Source organism: Glycine soja, chromosome 7 (assembly GCF_004193775.1).
Source record: "Glycine soja cultivar W05 chromosome 7, ASM419377v2, whole genome shotgun sequence".
Classification (NCBI taxonomy): Eukaryota; Viridiplantae; Streptophyta; class Magnoliopsida; order Fabales; family Fabaceae; genus Glycine; species Glycine soja.
This window is the reverse complement of record NC_041008.1, coordinates 43,408,684-43,435,426: the sequence shown is the minus strand read 5'-3', so window position 1 is coordinate 43,435,426 and position 26,743 is coordinate 43,408,684. Positions and strand designations below refer to the sequence as shown.

General features: G+C 34.0%; 1 protein-coding gene and 1 long non-coding RNA gene across 4 annotated transcripts; one reads left to right on the top strand and one right to left on the bottom strand.

The window, feature by feature from the left end:
• The first annotated feature begins 159 nt into the window (after positions 1–159).
• Positions 160–3,096, top strand: LOC114417694. Its single transcript, XR_003667883.1, has 3 exons — positions 160–2,313; positions 2,514–2,589; positions 2,719–3,096. It is a non-coding gene; the product is annotated as an uncharacterized LOC114417694 (long non-coding RNA).
• A 3,753-nt stretch (positions 3,097–6,849) lies between these two features.
• Positions 6,850–21,704, bottom strand: LOC114419888 (hydroxyproline O-arabinosyltransferase 3-like). Of its 3 annotated transcripts, XM_028385689.1 has the most exons (9): positions 10,706–13,582; positions 10,439–10,611; positions 9,634–9,701; positions 9,347–9,548; positions 9,122–9,219; positions 8,907–8,976; positions 8,749–8,820; positions 8,492–8,605; positions 6,850–7,241 (listed from the first exon to the last, which is right to left on the bottom strand). In XM_028385689.1, exons 2-9 carry the CDS (start codon positions 10,547–10,549, stop codon positions 7,170–7,172), a joined length of 807 nt encoding a protein of 268 aa, XP_028241490.1. In that variant the 5' UTR covers positions 10,550–10,611; positions 10,706–13,582; the 3' UTR covers positions 6,850–7,169. The 3 variants fall into 3 exon arrangements, with proteins under 3 accessions (XP_028241490.1, XP_028241488.1, XP_028241489.1); XM_028385687.1 differs by lacking the exons at positions 10,439–10,611; positions 10,706–13,582 and adding an exon at positions 20,604–21,704; XM_028385688.1 differs by having other exon boundaries at positions 10,439–13,582.
• Between the last annotated feature and the right edge of the window lie 5,039 nt (positions 21,705–26,743).

Here is a 26,743-nt window from a genome sequence, read left to right as displayed (position 1 = left end):
TTATCTATTAGAAAAAGATCTTTTTTATTTTTTAAGAGTGTTTGGTTATTAATTTTTTTTTAACTTTTATAAAAATAAAAGCTGTCAGCAAATCTTTTTTTTTTTTTGAAAAGTTCAGATTTCTAGCTTGTGAAATTTTCTTTTCGGGAATCTGTTCCCTAAATAACACTTGGACAATTATGTCCTAAAAAAAATTCAAAATGACAAAGCATGCTCTCCTCATTTTCTAAACCCTCAAAATTTCTCTTTCTTGTTCCTCAACATGTTGTGCCTTACTCTCCCGTGCTTCCGATCTTCGTCATTCTTTTCGATCATCCTTGGTCATCTTTCGGTCATCCTTCGTCCTCTCTTCTTCTTCCTTTGTGAGCATCACATGTTAACCAATTCTTCAATAATTTTTTTTCTTCTCATTAAATTTTGAATTGTTATGGATTAGGATTATGCTTTTGTTTGTTTCATTAAGCTTGTGAAATGTTCCTCAATCAAGTTTCTATAAAAAGAAAGAAAGCAGAATGGTGTGATAAAAATATTGAGATTATGTTGAAAGTATGCATAGAAGATGTGAATGCTGAAAATAAACCTCATAACCACTTCACTAAGCTAGGATGGGCAAATATTGCAAGAAAAGTTCAATAAGACAACAAATTTGAGATATGAATATAAAAAATTCAGAAATAGGTGAGATTCTTTGAAAAAAGAATGATAATTATGTGCTAAGCTTATTGGGAAAGACATAAGTCTTGGCTGGGATGGGGAGAAGAAAACCATTGCTGACAGTGATGAATGGTGAGAAGCCAAAATTCAGGTATGTGGAGACCAATTTTGTTCTTTTGTTTTTCATGTGTGATTCTGTTTCTATTTGCTGTTATTTTTCTTATTTTCTTTGTTGTTATTTTTTATGTGTGGAGGCCAGTCAACGAAAAATTGTTAAGGCTGGGATTATTTCACAATAGTCTCTATTTGCTGTTATTTTTTTTATTTTCTTTGTTGTCCTCAATTCTGATAATAAGGAGTTTGGCTCCATTTTACATCAATCAATAACAGATTCTTATCCTTTTCTATGGACCAGGAGGGGTTTAAAGTAATCCAAGGGAAATGTCATTAATCTTAAGGATTTTGAGTTTTAACATTAAGAGAATATCCAAACCTTGAAATAAAAAGAATTATCACATGAAAATCAATATTGGTTTATATTTCATACCATAAATACAAATATATTTTTCTGCGTTGATTCTTGAGTTACGAATTAAGAGCCAAAATATTGATTGTTTAGACCCAAATACTGTCCAAAGTAGTAGTTATACTAGTCAGAAAAATGTAGGAATTTGTAGCAGCATATATAGGGGAGGAGAAAACAGGTCATAGTATCATACTTCTTCAAGGAAATTAGAAAAGAGCGAGATAGTTGATTGTAGACGTTCGGAATCCAATTTGATGCTATGACCTTGGCTATCCGTATTGCTTCATGAATAGTAATATGTACTATGAAGTCCTTATAGCAGCAAAAGGTTCATTAAAAACAGAAGCCTCAGTAACCCAAGCATTGATGAAAGAACCAAGGTTGGACAGATCATAGTATCAAACATGTAGTGATTGACCCGCCCAAGCTACTGCTTTTCTTCTTAGCTTTCTTCCAATGCCGTGGTATAAATTCCAAACTCACCTTTATCCAATAAATATTTTAAAATAAAATAATGCTTGACCTTGACTTCTTTTTTTGTATTCCTATCAAAAGATTTACAATTTATTAAATTAAATTCAATAATTCCTTTATACAATAGTGAAGGTCATTTGAATTTAAACTCACCTTTTATACAACAATCTTTAACCTTGGTCTTGACTATTGCAGTAAAGCTTAAGTAATGATTCTTCTTTTGTTTCTTAATATCATTCACATACACACATGACACATGCCTTGCTCCTTGCTTCATTCCATCACTTTTCTTCCCAAAAAAATTGAATGGACATGGAAAATAAAAAAATTCTAGAGTATTGGGTTGTGTCACTACTTTGCATGCTTTTGTTGGGTCATTGGATCTCTGTTTAAGCTACCCTTGCACCCTCTCGAGTGCTGCTAGGTACACCCAACATTTTTGCTGGTGCACCCAACAAAATTTATAAATGCCAAAAATGCCCCTGGGTTTTTTTTCCCTTATAAAAGCTTTTTTTTTCCTGCACTTCACAGCTGCCATTTTTGTTCGTTTTTTTTCTCTGTTTTTGTGGTTTTCATGCGGCATTGTCTCAGGTTCGTTGTGAATGGTTAGGTGCGGTGAAGGTGAAGGTGCGTTGCGGTGGTCGGCGGCGGCAAACAAGGTACGCAGAAGGTGGTGGCTGTGTCGCGGACGTACGGATTACTTACGGATCAAGTTGATCCATAAGTCTCTTACGGATCAACTTGATCCATAAGAAGAGTAACTATTTTTAAAGTGTGATGTTTTTTGAATTCAGTTTCCATTTTTTTTAAATTATTAATTAATTTGTTTGTATGGCCATTTTTTGTTTGCGTTGGTTAGATGGACGAAGATGAGTGGATGTATGAAATAATGTCTAAACAAGTGGATATAGATTATGAAAATGAAGAAGCATATGGTGCGAATGAACCACATGTTGATTGTTTGGATGCATTCAATACTTCTTAGGTTATAATGTTAATGTTTGTCACAAATTTAATAAAATGAATACTGGTAGAAAACTTAAATTATGTGGATTGCTTTGTAGGTGTTTGAGTGCCGAGAGGATGTTTTGCGGTGGGCTCGATCCGTTGCTCATGAAAATGGATTTGTGTCGGTGATTTTAAGGTCGGACACAAACACAGGTAGTAGAGGAAGGACTACGTTTGTGTTAATTAGCTATGAAAGGAGTGGCGAGTATAGGTGTAGGAAAAAAGAATTTATCAGAAGAGACATTGAGACTAGGAAATATGGGTGTCCCTTCTAGCTTCGTTGCAAGCCAGTGGTTGGAGGAGAAGACTGGATGATGAAGTTGATTTGTGGAGTGCATAATCATGAATTGGCCAAGTCATTAGTTGGACATCCATATGCAGGGCGATTGACTAAAGCTAAAAAAACACTTATTGCTGATATGACGAAGTCCATGGTGAAGCCAAGAAACATTCTGCTAACTCTGAAGGAACACAATGCCAATACCTGTAGGACCATTAAACAAATATACAATGCAAGAAGTGCATTCCGTTCTTCCATAAGAGGAAGCGATCTTGAAATGCAACATCTAATGAAGCTTCTTGAACGTGATCAGTATATTCATTGGCACATAATAAAGGATGAAGACGTGGTTCGTGATATCTTTTGGTGTCACCCTGATGCAGTGAAGTTATTCAACACATGTAATTTGGTGTTTTTGATAGACAACACCTACAAAACAAACCGGTACAGACTCCCACTGCTCGATGTTGTTGGGGTGACTGATGTGTCATTATTTTCTCCTATTTCTTAACCCTTTTTATCACCATTTTAATTACTGATTAGCCTTAATTGTCAAATTAATTATGTAGTTTTATCATTTGGGCCTACTTGACTAATTTTGTGTTTTTAATTTAATTTCAGGAGAATTATAAGTAATTGGACTTGAATCCAGAATTGGGCTTGGACTTGAAGAGAACAGATAATTTTATTTTATCAAATCTTATCTTATCCAGATTTTATTTAATCTAGATTTTATTTCGTCCAAATTTTATTTCATCGAATCTTATCTTATTTTATTCAGATTTTATTTTATTTCGTTTATGGGATTGAACTGAAAGTAGATTTGTAAGCTTTGGGGCTGAGAACCTATATAGCAACACCAGGGTTTTAGTTTAGGAGGTTTTTCGAGAGGAGAATAATTTTAGGGTTTTGGCAATTCCAGTTTTTATTACTGTTCATGCACACTGTTCACGTAGAATAAAATTCATTTTCTGCAATTTTGTTTCTTCTTCAATCTACAATTTCATTTTTTGCTGATTAATGGAAGGCTAAGTCTCTAGCGTTGTTTTCTCTTGAGGATCAAGCACAACTCTCTTTGAGGTTTTGTTATTACTATTGAATGCTGATCAATTTTTCCTCTTCACCAATTACTATGTATTTGTTGCTATTAATCCATGCATGCTTAGTGCTTGATTATTTGTCTCTGCGATTAATTTACGTTCATGCTTAATGATCAATTTCGTTCATGATTAATTGGTGTATGTGTTGCTTAATCACATAATGACAGCCTTATGTTAATTTTCACTTAGTAATTTAATTTAGGGTTGGATTAAGTGGTTGAACTGGTTAGGGATAAATCCTCGTAACCTAGGATAAGAGACTTGCTTGTGAATCAAAGGGAAACAACATGTTTTAATTTTGTTATTTTCTAATTAAAATTTGCTTGCTGTTTAAATTACAAAAAACAAACAAACCCCCCAATTCGTTACTGTTTTATCACTATCTATTATGAACGTTGGTTGACCATTGCTCGTTGGGAGACGATCTAGGATCACTTCCTAGATACTACATTTTTAATGTTTATTTGATTCGGGTACAACATCGATCAAATTTGGCGTCGTTGTCGGGGAGCAGTGGGCCAAAGGTTCATAATAGTGTTTAGTTATTTTGTTTTGTGTAGCGTTCTGTTTCACATTTCAGTCGCGTCCCCTGTTTAGCGGCTGTTTTTAGTGACTGTTTAGCGACTGATTCAGTTGGTGTTTTGCTGTGAACAGTGATTAGCGACTCGGAATTAGCGATTGATTTTGCAATTTAATTAGCGATTTTTGTTTTGATAGTTAGAGTTGTTATTTTTGGCTGATTTTTTGTGTGGTAGTTTCTTTTGATCCATATTTTGTGTGAAAAATACCAGGAGTACTTGGTGTGGTTGAATTTGAGAGAGACAAAAATTTTGGGAACTTGTTTTTAGCAAAACTTAAAATGGCCCTAACTTTTGCTCCATGTATCAAAATGACTATTATTATATATGCATCTGGGGTAGAAAAAAATTTCCCATACTATGGGGTCTCCCAAACTCGAAAAATCAGTTGTTTACTAAGTTTTTTTTTCAAGTATTATTGTCCTATTTTTCTAAACTTTGCTTAAGTAGTTTTCATAGTTAGACTTTGAATTTTTGTTTGAAATTTTTTGTGCTATCTTTTCATGATTTTAGGGTGTTGCTCACAAAATTTTAGCTCATTTGGATAATATGTGGCTATAGTTGTAGTTTTAACCCTCCCCTGGTGCTTGTTTGAGAACACATTAATTGCTGCATATAGTGCATGATTAGGGGCAATCCAGGTGATTTACAAACCTTTGATCCTGAAATAGATAGAAAATTTCATAGATTAGTTAGGCATAGTGTGCATCCTGATCATTCTGTGCTTTTCGAGCATTGTGAGCATTTTGAGCATTCTGAGTATTCTGTTGCTGGTGATTCTGAATATTCTGATTTTGAGCATTCAACTACTAATTTTCATACTGAGAACATGACTCAACCTCCACCTCGTGAGAGGATTTTTAGGGAGATGGCTGCACCTGATTTCACTTATGAAAGCTTGTGCATTCAATATCCTGATGAGGGTGTTCCATATGTTCTCAAGACTAGACTAATACATTTGTTGCCCAAGTTTCATAGTCTTGCAGATGAAGATCCTCATAAGCATCTTAAGGAGTTCCATATTGTTTGTTCCATATTGTTTTATTTCTATTTTAGTCCCTTAACTTTTTTTTTCATTCTTACTTTTAATTTTTTAACTTTTTTTCCGTCTTTACTTTTAATCCTTTTAAGGGACTAAAAATAAGGACGAAAAAAAATTAAGGAACTAAAAATAGAAATTTTAAAAAGTTTAAGGACTAAAAAGATAGTAAGCCAAAAAAACAATCTAATGAGCTATTTTGTCATCTTACTTCTAATAAACACAACCAATGTTGAACTGCTAACTTATTGATTACTTCACATGGTCCTTACACTTAGTTCTTACTTGTTATAACCTTTGAATGCTCAAGGGTAACTGTAAGTAGATGCAAACAACATTCACCGGTGCGTATTTTGCACTTTGTTGATTCCTTCTGGTGTTATTTTGGTGCAGAGAAACTTCCAACCCCTCTAAAGATCAGGAAGGGAGGGCCTAATGAAGATGCCAGACTCAGTGAATTTCAGTAGGAGTTGATCCAACTCGCAGCGGTGATTAAAGGAGATAATATCCTCACTAGTTTCCCTGATACAATAGGGAAGGACATGACTGTTAAGCAAGGGAAAGATTACATGGATGAGGCAGTGAGAAGGTTCTTTGAAGCAGGTCGTTACGCAAGGAAAATGGGAGTGAATGAAGAACATATAGTTCGGATGAAGCCTTCTTTGACTACTAGATCATCCGAATCTTCAAACACAAACCCATAGAAAAATAATAAAGCATGTAGCATGAAATAGAGAATGTAATGAAAAAAATTATTCTAATGCAAATACAAACATCTATACATAGCTGGAAAAGAGCTACATGTTTTCTATAGAAATGCTGGCAACTCATATGATATCCTTGGGATTTCATTTGTTTTCTAGATTCTTTCACTCTCTCTTCTTTTCTAAGGTATGGTACAGATCTCCACTGACTAATATCTAAATCATCAGAAGTTGGAGTATATTAGTTGAAGAAAGTTTAAAACTTTTAAAAAGTCATGCATAATGGTTTAGTGACGTGTATTTTCACCACAAAGCATTTGAAGTCTTTTTTTTTTTTCTTTTATCAAAAGATAATCACATTTGACTTTCTCAAGTTCCTCCAATTTTAAACAACAACTGATTTATTGAATTTTCTTAAAACATGCTCAAAGGAAATAACTACCACTTTGAAATGATATGTATAATGCAGAAATATACTATCAATCAAATCAAAATTTTGGTGGTTACTATCATTTTCCCCCTTAACTGCATATTTGATACATTGATCTGTAGATATAACATTCCAATAAAATGTTTCCATCGATCTGTAAATGTTTTTATATGTTTGAAATTTCAATACCAACAATTGACTTGCTATAAAAAAAAAAAAATCTATTTTCAGAGCTAGCACAAAAACATCTTTCCGTATTCACCACAGTTCTTCTCTGGGTTAAACTAATCTATTTTCATGTAATCATAATTGTTGTTTCTCATCTAGTAGTCACTAGCATGAGGGGCCTAAGACCTTGCACGTTATTTTCTTTTCCTCAGCTTCTATTTAAGGAATCCCATTTAGGTATGTTAGCAGTAGCCTCATTAATCATCTTTACTAGCAGCACCTGCAAATAGTCATCACAGTATATATTAGCTGCCAAAACTAGCAACCACAGAATGACCATACTATAAATGAGGCTTCAGTTAAAACAATTGTAATCTTATAGTTTAAAGAAAAACTTTACAGTATCAGCTCAAAACTCCAGCAAACACTTATTAAATCTGATAAGAGTTTGTCATCAATTGATTTTCCAATGCCTCAGCCATCGAGGTCCACTACATGTTGCAGAGTAGGTCATACCAGTGGAATTAAAAAAATAGCCTAGAGATACTGATAGAAAAAAAATATTATTTCTTTTATAAAAATTAGGTATGAAATGATGAAACAAATATAAGTATAGCATACCAAAGGAAAAGTTAAATGCACAAATTTTGATGCATTTTCAAATTGCCAAGATGCAAATTCAACCACTTAGAAACTGAGTTTTTCTTTTGCAAACAAAACGGGTATTCTAAAAGTTTAGTTTTATATATATATATATATATATATATATATATATATATATTTGTTTGTTTGAGCATGGCGAGTTGGTGTCCTCCTCCTAGTATCCGTTTAGGGTTCAACATGTTTGAAAGCAAGCAAAAAGCTTTATCAAAACAGAACGTCTGTTACCACAGTGATGTGGCTCTTCATGTTATTTAATGTCTAAAAGTATATTACAATGAGGAAAAAAATGTAAAATAAATATTACTAATTCCTTTTCCCTATAGTCTAATTTTAGGAATTAACTATTTGCATTAGACCAAATATTTATTGATAAATAAAAACTGAAGACACAGCTCACTTCATTCTAAAAGAATTCAAAAGTTCGGGACAATTTTTCATGTATATTTTAGAAGTTATTAAGAAGCAACAAGTTTAAATCAGAGGTTGAAATAAACGGTTACAAGAATACAAGTACAGATAACTCTAAAATCCTTTCTATATTGTGAACGTTTTGGAAATGCAAATGACAAGATAAATAAAACTTCCTGTTACAGACAAGGAAGACATTTTCTAAAGATTACACAAATTTGGGCCCAAATTTAGCTAATAACATGGTTCATCCATCAATATTTGTGATCATGGTTAAACATCCTATTGCTTGATTTTGTTATTATGTTGGTATCTTTTTCACAAAAATGAAGATCAAAGGTGCAAAACAATTAAAACTTTCTGGGAACGGAACTAGCAACTTTCCAACCCACCAACTCCTTCTCTAGCTGGGTTTGATTAGTAATATCCAAAGCAGAAAATTGAAAGATAAGGACTTACCACACTTTCAGGAACTCCAGGAGGGGGTAAGGAAAGGTTTTTGGGTGGAGGACCTGTTAGATAAAATCTCTTGTTAAAACGCCATTCTCCAATCTTCCCATATGTTAGTTCCCCCTGAATGGATAAGTAGTAGGAGTAAATAACTTATGGAACAAGCAAAGTTACAAATGTAAAAACAAAGGGAATATTAATCAAGGAACCACATTCTTGCTACCTTACATAAATATAAAATAGAAAGCTAGAAGAAATCAACTAACCTTTAAATTGTAGTCACATGCATAAGTATAATGGATTATAAACTTGTTCTCAACATCAAAGTCCCATGGTGGCTGCAACATTCCAATGATGCATGTCATTAACTTAAATGTTACTTCCTCAAGTAAAGATGCAACACCCCATTCACAGATAGACAAACCTGGAGCATGAAGTTATCATGAAGAATATGCCGTACACCGTGCAAAGCTGATGCTACAGCGTACGCATACCTTAGTTCAACAAAATAATTACAGCAGAAAGTTAGAACTTTCAGTACTGACAAATGTCAGGAACAGTTATAAACAAAATCAACATCACATAATTGGTAATTGTGATTAGAAATAAGCTTTAGAAAATTCACATAGTACTACTCACATTTCAAGTACCCATCCAAAAGTTTCATCAGTTTCTGGATCATCTTTCATTTGCAAGGAAATATTCACCCATGTGGGAGCTATTTCCTCCAGCAAGGACTGATGATAAAGAAAAACCAAAGCCTCAATGGAAGGCTATTATGCTTTATAATAACTATATAACAGTTAGAATATTAGTAATAAAATCAATCTGGCAACATGTGTAAACCTGGAGTTGAGAATTCACCTTCTGAATGATTACAGGAGAATTGCCAATGGGATCAATATCAGTAATAGGACCGTTCGCCTTGGGGTAGAATTTCCTAATTATTTTTCCATGTTTAACTGGTTTTATATAAAAAAATGGATACCCTGCTGGTTGGTTTCCATTAGTCAAATTAGGCAAAGGATTTACAAATATGTGGTCAGGTTCTGCCATCAAAATATATCTGCACCAATCACAAAATGCACTGCCTCTTAGGTTTTGTTACTGGAGAGCATAACATCCTAGAAAACAAGAATAAAGAAATTTACTCTTCCTCAATGTCTGCTTTCTCCAGCCACTGGACAAAAGCCCATGGTCTATTCATGACAACATAACCCTGACCAAAAATAAATAGACAAATTTTTTAAGACATCAATTCAATAGTAAGGAATAATAAAGAAATATAACAAATAATGAAATTGATGATAAAATTTTCAGTGGAGTTAAATGATCCATGTATCTGAGCACTTGGTTGTTATTATAATTTGCAAAAGGATTTATAAAATATTTAAGTGCATAGAAACATGAGTCAAGCTATTAGAGAGTAATTTAGCTAAATGAAGTTCTTTTATTTTGAAATAAGATCATTTAACTAAGCCAATGGCCTAGCCTGTCTGCACGTCAAATATGAATCCAAATGAAGATTAGTCAAACTCAGGTTACACAAAGCATCTCATTTAGTATTTGAGGCTCTTAATATGATCCATGTATCTGCTTAGAGAAGAAGCATCTCAGGTAAGTCTCAAGTGTCCTATTTAACACCTCAATTTGGCCATCAGACTAAGGGTGATAGGCTGTACTCATTTTTAAGCTCGTGCCCTGCCTCTTGAATAATCCTTGCCAAAAGTTACTTCAAAAAATGGCATCCGATCACTGACAATGGATGCTGGAATTCCATTCAGTCTTATGATTTCCTTAGTAAATACATCAGCTACTGATCTAGCAGAGAAGGGATGTTTTAGTACCAGGAAATGCCCCATATTTACTAAGTCTGTCAACCACTACTAGTATAGAATCCACTCCTTTTGACTTGGGCAATCCTATAATAAAATCCATACTAATATCCTCCCATACCTGATAAGGCACAGGGAGTGGTTGCAGTAGCCCTGCTGGAGAAGAGGCCTGATATTTGTTTCTTTGGCAGACCTGACATCTTGCCACCAACTCCTGTATTGTCTTCATCATACCCTTCCAATACAATGATTGTGCCAATCTTCTATATGTTCTGTCCACTCCAGAATGTCCACCTGATAGAGAAGAGTGGAATTCCTTAAACAGCTGAGTTATCCAATACCGATTTCACTTTGTAATATAATCTGTCCTTTTCCAGGGTATATTTACCATATGAATTTGGGTCGAGTCTGAGGTCATCTTTAATCTTAGCCAATACTGGATCCTCCTGAACTTCTCTGTCAATCTCAGCTACCTCATGCCAATAGGGTCTGGTCAGCGCTTGAATCTCTTTATCCTCCTCCTTTCGTGACAAAGCATCAGCTACCCTATTTGAAGCCCCTGTTTTGAACACAATATCAAATTCGTACCCCAACAGTTTTGCCAACCAATTCTATTGAGTCTGAGTGGTGAGTCTTTGGTCCAGCAGAAACTTTAGGCTCTTTTGATCTGTGTATACCAGAAATTTCCTGCCCATCAAATATGGCTGCCAATGTTGGATGGCTAACACCAATGCCATCAACTATTGCTCATATACTCTTAACTAGATAAACCTCTGATAAAGGCTTACTGAAGTAAGCAATAGCCTTTTTATTCTGGGATAAAACAACACCAATCCCTTTTTCTGAGGCATCACACTTGATCACAAATGGCTGGTCAAAATCAGGCATTGTTAAAACTGGTGCAGAGGTCAAGGCTTCCTGCAACCTCTTGAAGGCTTCAGAACTTTTAGTGGTCCACTTGAAATTTCTTGCTTTCAACATGTTATTTAAGGGTCTGGCTATTTTTCCAAAACCACAGATGAACCTCCTATAGTATCCTGCCAATCCCAGAAAACCTCTCAAAGCCTTGACAGTCTTAGGAATGGGCCAATTTAGAACAGCTTGCACCTTTTTCTTGTCCACTGCCACCCCGACTCCTGAAATCATATGACCTAGATATTCGATCTTTGTCTTCCCAGAGCTACACTTCTTAATATTGGCAAAGAACTCATTCCTTTGTAGAGTACTCAACACAGCCTTCAAATGTTCCAAATGTGGCTCCCAAGTAGGGCTGTAATGAGTATGTCATCAAAAAACACCAATACAAATTTCTTCAAAAAATCCTGTAATGTCAAGTTCATTGCACATTGAAAGGTGGCAGGTGCATTACTCAGTCCAAAGGGCATTATGGCATATTCATAATGTCCTTGGTGTGTTCTGAATGCAATCTTCTCAATATCCTCAGGTCTCATCCTTATTTGAAGGTAGCCAGCTCTAAGATCTATCTTAGAAAAAAATTTAGCCCCCTTCAACTCATCTAATAATTCCTCTATCAGAGGAATAGGGAATTTGTCAAGTACTGTGACCTTATTCCGAGTTCTATAATCAATACAAAACCTCCAGCTCCCATCTTTCTTCTTCACTGATATAACAGGACTGGAGTAAGGGCGGTTGGCGGGTTTGATAATCCCAGATTCCAGCATTTCATTAACCTGTTTTTCTATTTCATTCTTCTGTTAAAAGGGATACCTGTAAGGCCGGACATTTACTGGATCTGCACCTGTCTTGAGGGGAATTCCATGGTCGACACTTCTACTAGGAGGAAGACCCTTTTTTTCAAAAAACACTTCAGCATACTCCAATATCCTGTTGATTTGTTGGTTCATAACATCGTCAATTTGCTCCCCTGCGCTTTCTATCTCACCAGCCTCTATAATCCAGAGTAGAACAGTATGTTCGATTTCAGTTGTCTTGAGCAGGGTTTGAATAGAGAATAAGGATCTAACTAACTTTGGATCCCTTTGGACTACCACCAAATTGCCTTGATGGACAAACTGCATAGTCAGGTCCTTCCAATTCATTTTTACCTCTCCCAATTTTTCTAACCAAGCCACTCACAAAATGAGGTCCACTCCCCCTAACTCAAATAAAAAGAAATTGTCCTTGACAGCATGCTGTCCTAGACTTACCTGCAAATACATACAGCACCCCTGTGTTTTTCTTTATTGCCATCCCCCAATATCACCCCATAAGACCTAGTTGGTCCCATAGGAAGACTCATTTGTTCAACCAACATGGTAGAGATAAAATTGTGGCTTGCCACACTATCAATCAAGATCATCACCTTCCTATCATGAATCCTCCCTTCCAGTTTCATTGTACTTGGCTGAGTTAGACCTCCCACAGAACACATGGAAAGGTCCATCCACTGGTATTCCACCTCCTCATCCTGGATTGCATCATCCTCAAAATCCTGAATTGCCTCAAATTTTATGATTTCGCCCTCTGCATTGATACATTCGTCCTCGGCCAATATAATCAATCGAAGATTCATGTCAGGACACTTATGGCCTAAAACAAATGGCCCCCCATAGTGATAGCACAGCTTCGCTTCTCTCCTACGAAGATACTTCTGGTAAGGTAGGTTCCTCACACCCCTTTTCTTTGGTCCCATTTCGTTCCCTCACTCTGTTTCCCACTGAACGCATTAGAGGAGTTACGAACAACACCGCAATTTGACCTGTGCTAAAATGGAGCCCCTTGTGCCGGATTCAGAGTGTTCCCACCAAAATTTCGCGCCACCGTGTCGCTCTTGGGATGAAACTTGAACCTGCAGCCGTGAGGATTGCTGTAACGGTTCTCCGCTTTCCCTGCCTCTTCGAAGTCACCAGCGAGTTCCATAGCACTGGACAGGTCCCTGGGTTTGTGAGGTCGAATCTTGCAACGAACGTCTGAGCGAAGTCCAGCAAGAAAGTAACCGCTTTCTCTGATGCGCCTCATGTTTGCGCTACCAAAAGTTCAAATTCTTGCACAAAGTCTGTCACACTCTCTGTTTGACGCAGAGCCGCCAATCGCTCATACACATCCCCGCCAGCATTTCTGCCATAGCGGCACAACAGCACCACTGTGAAAGCTATCCAAGATCACTCCTTGGTATTTTTTTTCCAATATTGGAACCAATGTATGGGTGTTTCTGAAGTATTCTGGTCATTCTAGTAGTTTAGGATTTTTAACCTTGTATTACATATGAAAGAGGTAAGTTAATTATTAGAGAGATGTACACTTAAGCTCTAGCTTCTTAAAGAAATTTCTCGAGAAGCTTTTCAACTAAATTTGTCAAGAAGTTTCTCAAAAAAACTTTTCAAGGAGGTGAACTTAGTTATTAGAGGGGTGTATGTAGCTAAACTCTAGTTTTTCAATGAAATTTCTCACGGAGGCTACCTATGTTATAAATAGAAGCATATGTAATACATGTTATAACTTTGATGGATGAGAGTCTTGTGACACTTCGAAGTTCAACTTCTCTCTCTTTTCCTCCTTCAATTTCGTGTTCCCCTCCTTCTCTCTTTCTTTTCCTTCATTGAAACTTCCACTCTAAGCTTCTTATCCAAGACATTCTCTTGGTGGTGAAGCTCTTTTTTCCATGGCTTATTCCCGAGTGGATGACGTCTCCTCTCACTTTTTCTCCTTTATCTTTCGCTACATCTCCATAATGGAAAATCACCATTGAAGGACCTCATTGAAGCTCAAAGATCCAGCCTCCATAGAAGCTTCTCAAGTAAGCTTACATCAAGTGGTATCAGAGCACAAGAGCTTCAAGTAGGTGCTCCTTAAACCTCCATCAATTTTCAGCTTTACCTTCTCCTCCATTGTTGTTTCTTCATTTTTCTCCATGTATCTCCTCACATGTCTTGCGCTAAATTTTGTTAACATGATTCTTTAGAATTTCCACCGATTAAACTTGCTATAGAAGCTAGATTTGATTTTCTATGGTTCAAATTTCTTGTTCTTGTTCTTGAACCATGAATTGTGTTGAGTTTAGGTTCCTTTGAGTTTTGTCTTGCTATTTTTTGTGGCTGAAACCTAAACCATAAAATTTTTACAAAAACATTAAAGTAAAAAAAAACCTCAAAAATCTAGAGTGACTTATTCACCTATTGTAGTTTTGTCATAGAAGTCATGTGCTTCGGTAAAGGAAGAATGCGGGTTACCCTTTATAAGTTCTCTCCCTACTAGCTAGCCAAGAGAAAAGTAAAAACCCTCGCTTCACCACTTCCAAGACTGAAAATCCAATGATAGAAGAATCGACTGCTGGAGAAAGGTTTTAAGGAAGTTAATTAATAGGAGAAGGTATCTTTTGGCTTAGGGAAGGCCCCAGCTCTATGATTGATCTAGGATTACCCGAGACGAACTGTCGATTCTCCGATAAATGTTAATGAGTTAAACATGTTTTTGAGACTTCAACATACATGTTTGGTAGTGGCAAGGAGTGTTTTTGACTTCCTAACACGGATACCAAGGCAGCTCAGCAGTGCAATGAGGAAGAGGTTTTACTATAGTCATGAAACTTGTCACATAAGATTTCTTATGTTGTGCTGAATTTTATTTTTCTTGTTTCTTTGTATAACTCATTTGTTCATGAGTGTATGAAATTTTTTTAGCCTATTAGTTGATTTGAGTGAAATCTTGCATGTTAATTAATCCTTAACACGTTCTTGCAAAATTCTTAGAGAGTCTTTGATTGTGAACCTTTTCTTGAACTTTTAGGTTTCCTTATGATTGTGTCTATTGTGAATTTGAGTTTTGGTGATTGAATTGCTGGTTGAAATTTTGATCCTAAGTGAATATTGAACCCCTAAAACTGTGGTAAACAAGCCTAGTGAGTTCAACATACACAGGAAGGTTGAAAGTAAGCCCAAGGCAATCAATACACCATGCTTAAAAAATTTGAAGTCTGAAATCATTGATGCTGACAACTTGAACATACGAACTTGTAAAAATTACTAGGAATTGGTCACTGCGATTTTTGAGTTGAAATTTTTACTGAATTTTCTAGACATTTGAAAAAAAAAATAGAAAAAAAGAACCAAGTAATTTGGATAAAAGGAAAAAATACCAAAAAATCACACAAGTTTCCAGAAAAATTAGTATCTAGGAGAAAAAAAGCGAAAGGGAAATGTGCTTGTTGTTTTGACTCAAAATTTGTTCTATAATTGGTTTATATTTTATACCAATCTTAGTTCTAAACTTTCAATTGAAAATTAGTGTGAAAACAAGTTCCAAAATCCAAAACTAGAGGTGTGTTGAATATTTTTTTTATAGTTTTTTTTACTCTACTCTAGAGCCATTCTAAGTTTATCTTTGAGTCCTAGCTTGCTTTTATATCCTTTTCATTGCTTTAATTGTTGAATAATCATTGAAAATTTATCTTGTTAAAACTCTATTGGTTTAGCTTTCATTTCATTTTTTGGTCTTTGGTTATTGTTTGTCTCTTTGTTTCCTTGTTTGTGAGTTGCCATATAGGAAATTGGAAAGGAGGATTGGTGTCATCCATTGAAGAATTTCAGTCAAGAAGTGAGGGATCAACCACCTTAAGAGCTATTGGACTAAGAAACTCTCCAAGTTGAGTGAAACGCCAAAGAGAAAATAGCCACCAAAATTGAGGACCTTTTTTGTAATTGGAAATTTATTTGTAATTGAACACTTGTACGTTTACCTTTATTACTTTCAATTTGTGTAACAAAAAGACCTTTCACTGGAAGTAAGTTGGGAGTCTCCAATAGGTCACCCTACTTCCATTTGTGTGCAATAATTTTAGGCAATTTTTCTTTAGGATAGTGAGTGTTTTGTTGGAAACGTTAAATGAGGTCATCCAAACACTCTTAGGATCCGCCTAGTTTACATCTCTTGCACTTTAATTTCTTGCTTATTTACATAACTTATTTTCTTTACTAGTCTCGCCTAGTTTATCTTGATATTGCATAATACTTTCTTCTTTCTTATCACGCTTATCCCGAGTTCTTTAAAACCCCAACTTTTAACTTTTTCAAACCCCCAACAAGAAAGAACCACAACTTAAGAACCAACATGAGTCATCATTCATCTAGTGTTAATGGTGAGGGTACTAGTCATAAGGACCCTCTATCTAGAATCTTAGATGAGTTGATTTCCCTCAAGTTATGGAAAGAAAAACTAGAAAGAAAAAAAAGGAAAAGAGAGGGTAGAAATAAATCAAGATGAGAGGGAACAAATAAGGGAAGAAGAAAAAAAGGAAAATACTAAAAGAGTTAAGAAAAGAAAAACATGTTTCCTATAGTAGTCATGGCTCTTGCAAGAGCCTAAGTGAAGAACTTCGTGACTATTATGAAGGAAGGCATAGATCACATCTTAGACCTTACTCCCATAGGAGAGAAAAGGAAAGAAAGCCTTAAGAGGCTAACATTAACCTCTCATACTTCCATGGGAAGAACAATGTAAAAGCTTACTTAGATTGGGAAATAAGGGTAGAGCAACAACTTAAAAGGAAGTCTGCTTCAAAATCTTATGGCTCTCACTCATATCCAAAGAAAAACCAAGGTCAAGGCATCTTAGGGGAGGCACCTTCTAAGCCCAAAGATGATAAGGAAAAGACAATAGAAAAGCAACCCCCTAAGGCTAGTATGCAAGAGAAGACTAGCTATTAGAGGGGTGTGTGTAGCTAAGCACTAGCTTCTCAAGAAAGCTTCTCAAGGAGGTGAACTTAGTTATAAGAGGGATGTGTGTAGCTAAGCTCTAGCTTCTCAAGGAAACTTCTCAAGGAAGCTTCTCAAGGAAACTTCTCAAGGAAGTTTCTCAAGGAAGCTACCTAGGCTATAAATAGAAGCATGTGTAACACTTGTTGTAACTTTGATGAATGAGAGTCTTATGAGACACACTTCAAAGTTCAAATTCTCTCCCTCTTTTCCTCCTTCAATTGCGTGCTCCCCTCCCCCTCTCTCTCTCTCTTTTTCTCAATTGAAGCTTCCTCTCTAAGCTTCTTATCCAAGACACTCTCTTGGTGGTGAAGCTCTTTCTTCCATGGCTTATTCCCTAGTGGGTGGTGCCTCCTCTCACCTCTTCTCCTTTATCTTCCGCTGCATCTCCATGGTAGAAAATCACCGTTGAAGGACCTCATTGAAGCTCAAAGATCCAACCTCCATAGAAGCTTCTCAAGCAAGCTTATATCAGTTTCCCTCCATACTGATAAAAGCCAACCTTAATTTTGCATTTGGCTTTACCTTCTGCACATCAAAGAATTTCTCTGCTCACGTTGTTGGAAATTTCCTTCTTAATTTATTTTTCTACACATTTAAAATTATATAATTAAGGATTAAAGGATTAAACAATGAAAATTTTGTACTGTGTAATTTTATTATATGTCTTGGTAAATTAATTTATTCTTTGTATAATATTGATTGTATAAGTTTAGTGTTAGTGATATTTATTTGAAAATGTTGGCTTTCTGATGTTGAGAAGATTTTCACAACTGTGGGATCCACTCGAGAGGGTTATCACCTTCGAACAAAGGCATGGTCACATGCTTCATCATGCATGTTGCGATGCATCATCCTCCGCGTCACTCGCCTCTGACTCAGATTCTTTTCTTGATTCTTTGTCTTCCATCTCACTACTTTCCTCTGTACGCCAAAAACCTTGTTGAGCCATCATCGTCTTCATCATTCGTCGCATGTCGTCCATGGTGTCAAGCTTCTTTGAAAAGTTTGCGAACGATGTATGCTAGGCCTTTGTCGATTTTTGCAACTCAATGGATACATATTTCAATTCACCAGTCGTCGATTGCAAGGATTCCACGGAAGATTCCAAGGCCATAAGTCGTGCTTCAGTACGATCCATGATTGCACCACCGGAATGTTGGACCAGTTGTTAGGAATCTCCTTGTCACTCTAACTCTAGATTGAGTTAGGCTACACTCACACACAAGAACAATCAACAAAATGAAAAAGTATCTGTGAATGTATGATGATTTTGATGATGCCAAAGAAGAATCAAACAAGGCTGCTACATTTGTTTCAAGATTAATACAAGATTGCTTCAACAAACAAAGCCTTGATTCAAGATTTCTTCAAGATCAAGCCTTGCCTCAACAAAGGGTTTCAAAGTCATGCAAGGCTCTGGTAATCGATTTACCAGAAGGGAAGTTTGAGAAATTGTTGTTGAAAAGGGTTTTGAATTTGAATTTTGAACATGTAATTGATTACCATATGTCTGTAATCGATTACCAACAACAAAACTCCTTAAATTCAAATTCAAAAGTCATGACCCTTCAAAATATAACTGTGTAATCGATTACCAGAATGCTGTAATCGATTACCAGTGAGGATTTTCGAAAAATATTCCCAACAGTCACAACTTTTCATTTGAATTTTAAAGGCTATCAAAGGCATATAAATTAGTGACTTGGAAATGAAATTGGTAGAGAGTTTTTTTTGTCCAAAATGTTTTATCCTCTCAAAAGAAAAAGATAGAGATATTCCAAGAGAACTTCATTGCCAAATGCTCTCTCAAAAGAAACTCTTGGGCAAACACTTGCAAATCCATCAAGAGTTCATCCATGGACTTCAATTGTAATATCTTTCTCTTCAAGAGAGAATTCCTCTTCTTTCTTCTTCTCAATTAAAGAGATTGATTAAGGGACCAAAGGTCTCTTAAGTTGTAAGGAATTCTGAACACAAGGGATGAGTTGTCCCTGTGTGGTTCAGACTTTGTAAAATGAGTTTTGCAAAGTTAGTGGAAAATCTCAAGTGGGTTGTTTGAGTACTGGATGTAGGCATGAACTTTGCCGAATTAGTATAAAACTGTGTTTGTATTCTCTCTTCCTTTATCTCATTTATTTTGTTGTAATCAATTTTGTCTTGCATGTTTAAAGAACATTATTAAATTGATTGATGCTTCTTATGCATTCTGAACCTATCTCATTTAGAAGGGGGTTAAAAGTTTGTTAGTGAAAAATTAATTCACCCCTTCTTAAGATAACTGAGGCCACACATGTCCAACAGTATCTTGTTATTGACAATCCATCAAACATTCACAAGGTAGAGCACCCTCTCCCTTTGCACTGAGTCACTACTCAGTTTTACAATGATTCTCTCCTACTCATTCTTCTGTAAGGAAGAGCTATTTATTCCAACCCTCAACTAACGTGCCAGCTGTCAACAGCTGGCAATTGTTAACTAATCCAACAGAATACAGTTAAGGCCTCTTTTTCCTACTGTAGACTATCCAAAGCTTGGGTGCATCTGAAGATTGCCCCTACCTAACATGCACAATGATCTCTTATTTGAACTTGAGCAAAGCCACACTGAATACTTTCGAATCTCAACTACTTTTTGATTAAAACAAGAAAAAAAAAACATGTGGCAAACAAACCTTCAACTAATAAAAATGAATGTACAAAAGGAATTAAGGATATTCGGACAAATCTATCATGCAAGTCATTTCTATTCCTCATTACACTAAGTGCATTTTTATCAAGGCAAGACAGATTTCCACAAAAGTTTTAGAAAAAAAAATCTACTACTTATGATGAGGGGAACATTTAAAATGGTAGCAAAACAATCATTTAGAAGTGATCTGGCAGAATATTTAACTACCTCTTTTCTATGAATCCTTCCAGACAACTAAAATTGCTAAATACATGTATATTACTTAAACGCAAACATTGCAAGAGATTGAAATGCACTATTTTAACCAAACAAAGAACTATCCTATACAACGGGGATTAACAGAACAATAATAATAATAATAATAGTAAAAGTTACGTTTAACTATTCTCTTGATCCATTTGGTTGTTTCGATGTTAAGTTTTAGTCCCTATATGAGAAAACCCGAAGTTATAGTCCCTACACAATTTTTTATAGCAATTTGTCAGTGCCAAAATGTTTTCATAGCGGTTTTATACCGCCAGAAAGTCTTCTCTGGTATCAGCGAGAGGCACCAAAACTTAGGCAAACATGCATATGTAGAGACCAATAGTTACAATTCTCTCATATCGGGACTAAAACTTAAAATAGGAACAACTAAGGGAACAAGTGAATAGTTTAACTTAAAAGTTACATAGGCTAATAAGATATGAATTCTGACAGAAGAAGCAGAAAATTTTATATCCTATTCAAGCCTGCATATGTAGAGACCAATACGTACAATTCTCTCATATAGGAACTAAAACTTAAAATAGGAACAACTATAGGGACCAAGTGAATAGGTTAACTTAAAAGTTCGATAGGTTAAGAAGATATAAATTCTGACAGAAGAAGCAGAAAATTTTGTACCCTATCCAAGCCTGCAGGAAGTGGATCAACAACAAAAGTAGGAATTTCATCCATCAACTGATCTGGCCTTCCTGAATGCACTATTCTGGTGAACTTTCCCATGTCTGATCCTGGCATGTCCTTTACCTTCTTATACCAGTAGTACATAATCCGGCATTGCCATTGGCTGTAAGCCGCATCGGTTGCAGTCACTGCAACATGGAATTTTGAATTGGAATTTGCTAATACCATCACCTTTCCAGGAATATTCCGGATCAGAGGATCAAGAAACCCCAACTCATCTGCTACCCAACTTCCACCCTTATGGTGTTTGATCATAAATACCAAATTATAAGTGACAAAGAAAAAAGCAAGAACCATAATAAAAAGTACAAGCAGTGACTTTGCACTTGGCTTGTTTTTCCTCACAATCATCTTTCAATTCTTTACTTATTCTGTTGTTCAAATATGAATTCTCTAAATCTCCAAAACTCAAACCAACTCAATGCTACCTATAACAGCTGTTAATTAAACCCCATTGACACCTACTAAAGCTAACCACAATCATAGGTTCTGTTCATAAAAATGTACTCAATCGAAATCTTTCCTTGCTTCAAGTGTTGTCACTGGTCATTTGTGCAAAACAAAAAATCCTAGAAACTGAAATTCATGTAAACTTAATTAATAACACAGGCCCGTCCTTGAACTAGAAAAAAATTTCACAATTCAAACTTTGAATCAGAAAACGAGACAAAGAAGGGAACTTTGGACAAAAGCAATGAGAAGAGTAGTTTAAAGCAAAGAAATGCGGGGCAAATGAAACTGCAAATGAGAGAAAAAGACTTGTACTTTCAACAGTGACAACATGTGCAAGCTAGGACAAAAAAGGGAAGTTTTGAACTTTGAAGAGGTTACTATAACTAGCTTTGCGGACTCCAAGAACTGAAGACTATTACATGCATGCACTGAGAGAAAGTGGAATTGGCAGTGAATGAAGAAGATGGTACAATAAGTGGGTGGTCACTGTTCAATGTGGAGCACGAAAGGTAATGACACCCCAAAAGTAAAAGAATATCATAGGTTGCTGATTGGGACTGACTGGACTCAAATCTTGATCATCATAAACATTCCAATTTGTCTGCATCAGAATCAAAGTAAATTATTGTGAATATACAAAAGGCATTCTCCACTTCAGGTGCAAGTGGATGCATTTGCTATTCATAGGTGTGTAACTGTACCAACGCCAAGTCCGGTAGTTGCTTTTGTTTTGTCTTTTGGCTCAACTTGCAACTTTTTTGCCAGGTTGTTACTTGTCATCATTAACTTTAAAATAATCTTGTTTACTTTCTTAATTAGAAAAGAGGAGATTATTAATATATTATCAAATACAATTTTTTAACATTTTTTTCTTCTTATCATTTAAAATTTATATATTTTATAAGATTGTGAGGTACGTACATTAAACAAAATGAAAGATTAGTAGTGTGTAGCCTTTATACACATATTTAATAATATATGATACTGAAAGATTAGTAGTGTACGTGCAAGCTTTATATGACAATAACAGTTACTAAAAGTTGGAAGTGGTGAGCTGATTCACGACTTTTATTTGATATTAGAAAAATCAAAATAGAGTCAATAATAAGGAGAGTTAACAAGTGCAAATTAGAGTGAATGAGTATTTTATTCTACCATCGCAGGTCAGGTTTGGCTGATGAGCCTAGTTCAAAACAACAACATTTTAGGATTAACTAGCATGATATGAGATCCTTGCCACTACACGGGTCACTCGACTGTTTTTGTAAGATTTATAGGTAATAAATATAAATAATATAATATATTTCCAATTAATTAAGGTTATTGCTAGAATCAATATTAAGGTTAATGCTAGAATGAATATTTATGTGATGAGTATATTGATTATAAAAATCTAAACTATATTTTTTGTGGTTAACAAGAATAAAACAATAAGATGAAAACCTTTGGGATACAAATTTGTATATTAAAAACACGTCTTTTTTTACTCCATTGATTCATAACATTTTTTTAATTTTGAAAATAAAATTAAAACCAAAAAATAAAATACTTAAAAGACTAAATGGTATTTTAATTTTATCAAAATCTGTAATTATTTTAAATCAGAAAATTTATAAGTAATGATTGTGAATAAATATGAGATCGGGACAAAGTGGAGACATGGATGTTGTTCTTGTTCCCATCCCCATCTCCACTCAATAAAATTAAAACAAAATAATTAAAGGAGTAAAATGTATTTTAAACATATCAAAATCTATAATTATTTAATATTAAAAAATATATAAGTTATGATTTTGAATAGACATGACAACGGGATAAAACAAAGATGGTATGTCATTCCCTACCCCAACCCCTGTCCCCATCTCCACTCCCCCGTTCCCACTCTCGTCCCCATCCTTAATCTTTATCATAAATAAAATTTGGTATCTACCATCACTCCCATTTGGGGGTTAGGTATATTTACCATGTCCCCATCATTGTCAAATTGCTATTTCCTTATAATAATATATTTATAGATATTTTAAATTAGATTTAGAATAATTTTTAGTATAAAAATCTCAACTTTATAATATAAATATTAATTAACAAAATATTTATTTATAAAGTTATTTAAATTTATTTTATACAATGTCTATTTAAAAATCATTTTATAAAATTTTAAAGTTAAAATAAACTTAACTAATTAATTTATAATTAATTTTTACCCACCTCCATTCCTGTTTAGATTCCTGTTTAGGGTTGGCTATATGTGTCTCATCCCCATTCTTAATCATTAAATATAGCCACTACTTAAAAATAATATATTGTCATATTTTAAATTAGATTTAAATTAATTTTTAGTATAAAAATCTTAACCTACTAATACAAATATTAATCAACAAAATATTTACTTATGAAATTATTTTAATTTTTTTATATGATTTTTAAGTAAAAATAATTTTATAAAATAAGTAAAAAATGTTACCATTTGGGGTCCGATATATCAGTCTCGTCCCCATCATTCCCCAAAAAATGGCTATCACTTTAAAACAATATATTTATAAGAAATAGATATATGTATAAATATGAAAGAGAAAAAAAGATAAGAGAAAAGCTAATTAAAAAGAAAAGTTTTCGAACGAAAAAGTTAAAAGAGTTACATGTATCCTAAGAAGGATAAAATTAATTATATATATATATATATATATATATATATATATATATAATAAATTAATAAAATATTGATTCATATTATTTAAAAAATAAAAATTATTATGTAATATTAAAACAACAAAATTATTTAATATAATACATAAATAATAGTATGTAATATCATAATAATTTGATAAGTTATAAATATATTTTACATATGTAACAATAATGAGAGAGGAAAAAAGTGAAATGGAGTTGGTAGGAGTTGTGTTTTATTAGAAAATAGAAGAGAAAAAATCTCTAAAAAAAGGAAAAACAAATGAAAAAAAGTTAGAGAGGAAATTAAACAAAATTGAGCAATAATTTTTTTTTATTGGTTGTGACATGTGTTTTATAAAAGACCAAATTTTTCTACTTTTATTTAATATAATAATATATAATAGATAAAAGTAAATTTTACTTTTTTTATATTTGTTAATGTAATATAAACTATCTTGTAAATATGAACATTATAACTTAAAATATAGTATTACACAAAAATGAATATTTAATAAAATACATAAATAATAATAATAATAATAATAATAATAATAATAATAATAATAATAAAGAAACGAAACATGAAAAAAAAGAAAAAAAAAGAAAGAAGAAAAAATAATGGAAAAAATACACTTTGTAACATATTGAACGAGTGAATAGGCAATTTAGTCCCTGAGATTGTACCCATTTTGCATATTAGTCTCTAACTTAATATTAAATTCAAAATAGTCCCTATCTTTGCATAAGTGTTGCAAAATAGTCCTTCCGTTAAATTTTAAAGTAACGCCGTTAGTGAGGTTAATTTTAGTGCCACGCGGACTATCCAATGTGGCACTAAAGGATGACGTGGCATGACACGTGGGCGTGCCTCTTAAAAGATGTCACGTCATTTGATGATAACAAAACGAGTAAATAGGCAATTTAGTCCCTGACTTTGTACCCATATTGCATATTAGTCCCTAACTTAATGAAAAATTCAAAATAGTCCCTATCTTTTGTATAAGTATTGCAAAATAGTCCCTAACTTAAAAGATGCCAGAAATCGTGCTTAAAGTGTCCATGCATTGCAAAGGTTGTGCCTTGCACGATTTCTGGCGGCGTAGATTCCTCCTTGGATTCCTTGTCATCTTTTGATTCCTCTAGTTTTTTCTCTTCTTCTTTCTTTTCTGCTTCATTTGCTTTTTTCTCCTCCACTTTGTTTTCCTCTGGTTTTTTCTCTTCCTATTCAAAACACAAAAAAAAAAAGAATCAGAACCCGGAATGATACATTGATGGTAATTGAAGAAAAAAAAAGAGGAAAAGAGAATGGTTATGCAGACCTCGCCCATTGGTGTTGACGGCTACAAAGATAAGGTTATTGTTGTGGATTTTTGGTTCTTTTTATTTGTGCAAGTGTGTGTGAATTCTTTTTCGTATATATGTCTCAATTGGTTCAGAACCATCAAATTCGAAGAAGCCACTCATTTTATCATCATCCAATGACGTGGCACTAAAATTGACCTCATTAACAGCGTTACTTTAAAATTTAACAGAAGGATTATTTTGCAATACTTATGCAAAAGATAGGGACTATTTTGAATTTTTCATTAAGTTAGGGACTAATATGCAATAGGGGTACAAAGTCAGGGACTAACTTGCCTATTTACTCGTTTTGTTATCATCAAATGATGTGACATCTTTTAAGAGGCACGTCCACGTGTCATGCCATGTCATCCTTTAGTGCTATGTTGGATAGTCCACGTGACACTAAAATTGACCTCACTAACGACGTTACTTTAAAATTTAACGGAAGGACTATTTTGCAACACTTATGCAAAGATAGAGACTATTTTGAATTTAATATTAAGTTAGAGACTAATATGCAAAATGGGTACAATCTGAGGGACTAAATTGCCTATTCACTCGTTCAATATGTTACAAAGTGTATTTTTTCCATTATTTTTTCTTCTTTCTTTTTTTTTTCTTTTTTTTTCATGTTTCGTTTCTTTATTATTATTATTATTATTATTATTATTATTTATGTATTTTATTAAATATTCATTTTTGTGTAATACTATATTTTAAGTTATAATGTTCATATTTACAAGATAGTTTATATTACATTAACAAATATAAAAAAAGTAAAATTTACTTTTATCTATTATATATTATTATATTAAATAAAAATAGAAAAATTTGGTCTTTTATAAAACACATGTCACAACCAATAAAAAAAAATTATTGCTCAATTTTGTTTAATTTCCTCTCTAACTTTTTTTCATTTGTTTTTCCTTTTTTTAGAGATTTTTTCTCTTCTATTTGTTTTTAGAGGAGGTGACACGTGGAAGAACTAGTTATTCTTTTATTACTAAAGATAGATTGCATGAAGTTCTCGACATATAGTTTTTATCATTTTGTTTCGCATGCTGAGTCTTTAGTTTATTCTTTAGTGTTTTGGACTACCTTGTTTTGAGCTGAAATAATTTTAATATTTATTTGTACAAGTTCTATTATGATGTTAGAAAAGTGAATGTGAGCCTTTTACCCTTTTAAAATGCTTTTATTTAAATGTGTTTTAAATTTTTTAATTAATTCTGCATTCTTATTCCTTCTATTATTAGTACATATATGTGTGGGGTAGAGGGTGTCACAACACACCTCTTCATTGTCTAACACATTCTTTAAATCCAAGGTAATACTTTATATCCTTAAATTAATTTATGATTATATTTTTTTACATGCATTTCTTTGTGGGTTATATTAATTTATGTTTATATTTTTTTTAATGTTGTAGATATTATAGTCATGAATAGCTAAGCGAAGATCCATTTCCCCACATCAAGTTGTGGAACATACTGATGAAAGGAAGAAATGCTTAAGAAGATACTTTGATGATGTGGATGTAAGGAGACAAGTCGATTTGGAGATTGCAAAATTTTTCTGGAGGAAGAGAAGGCTTTCATGATGTTAACTCT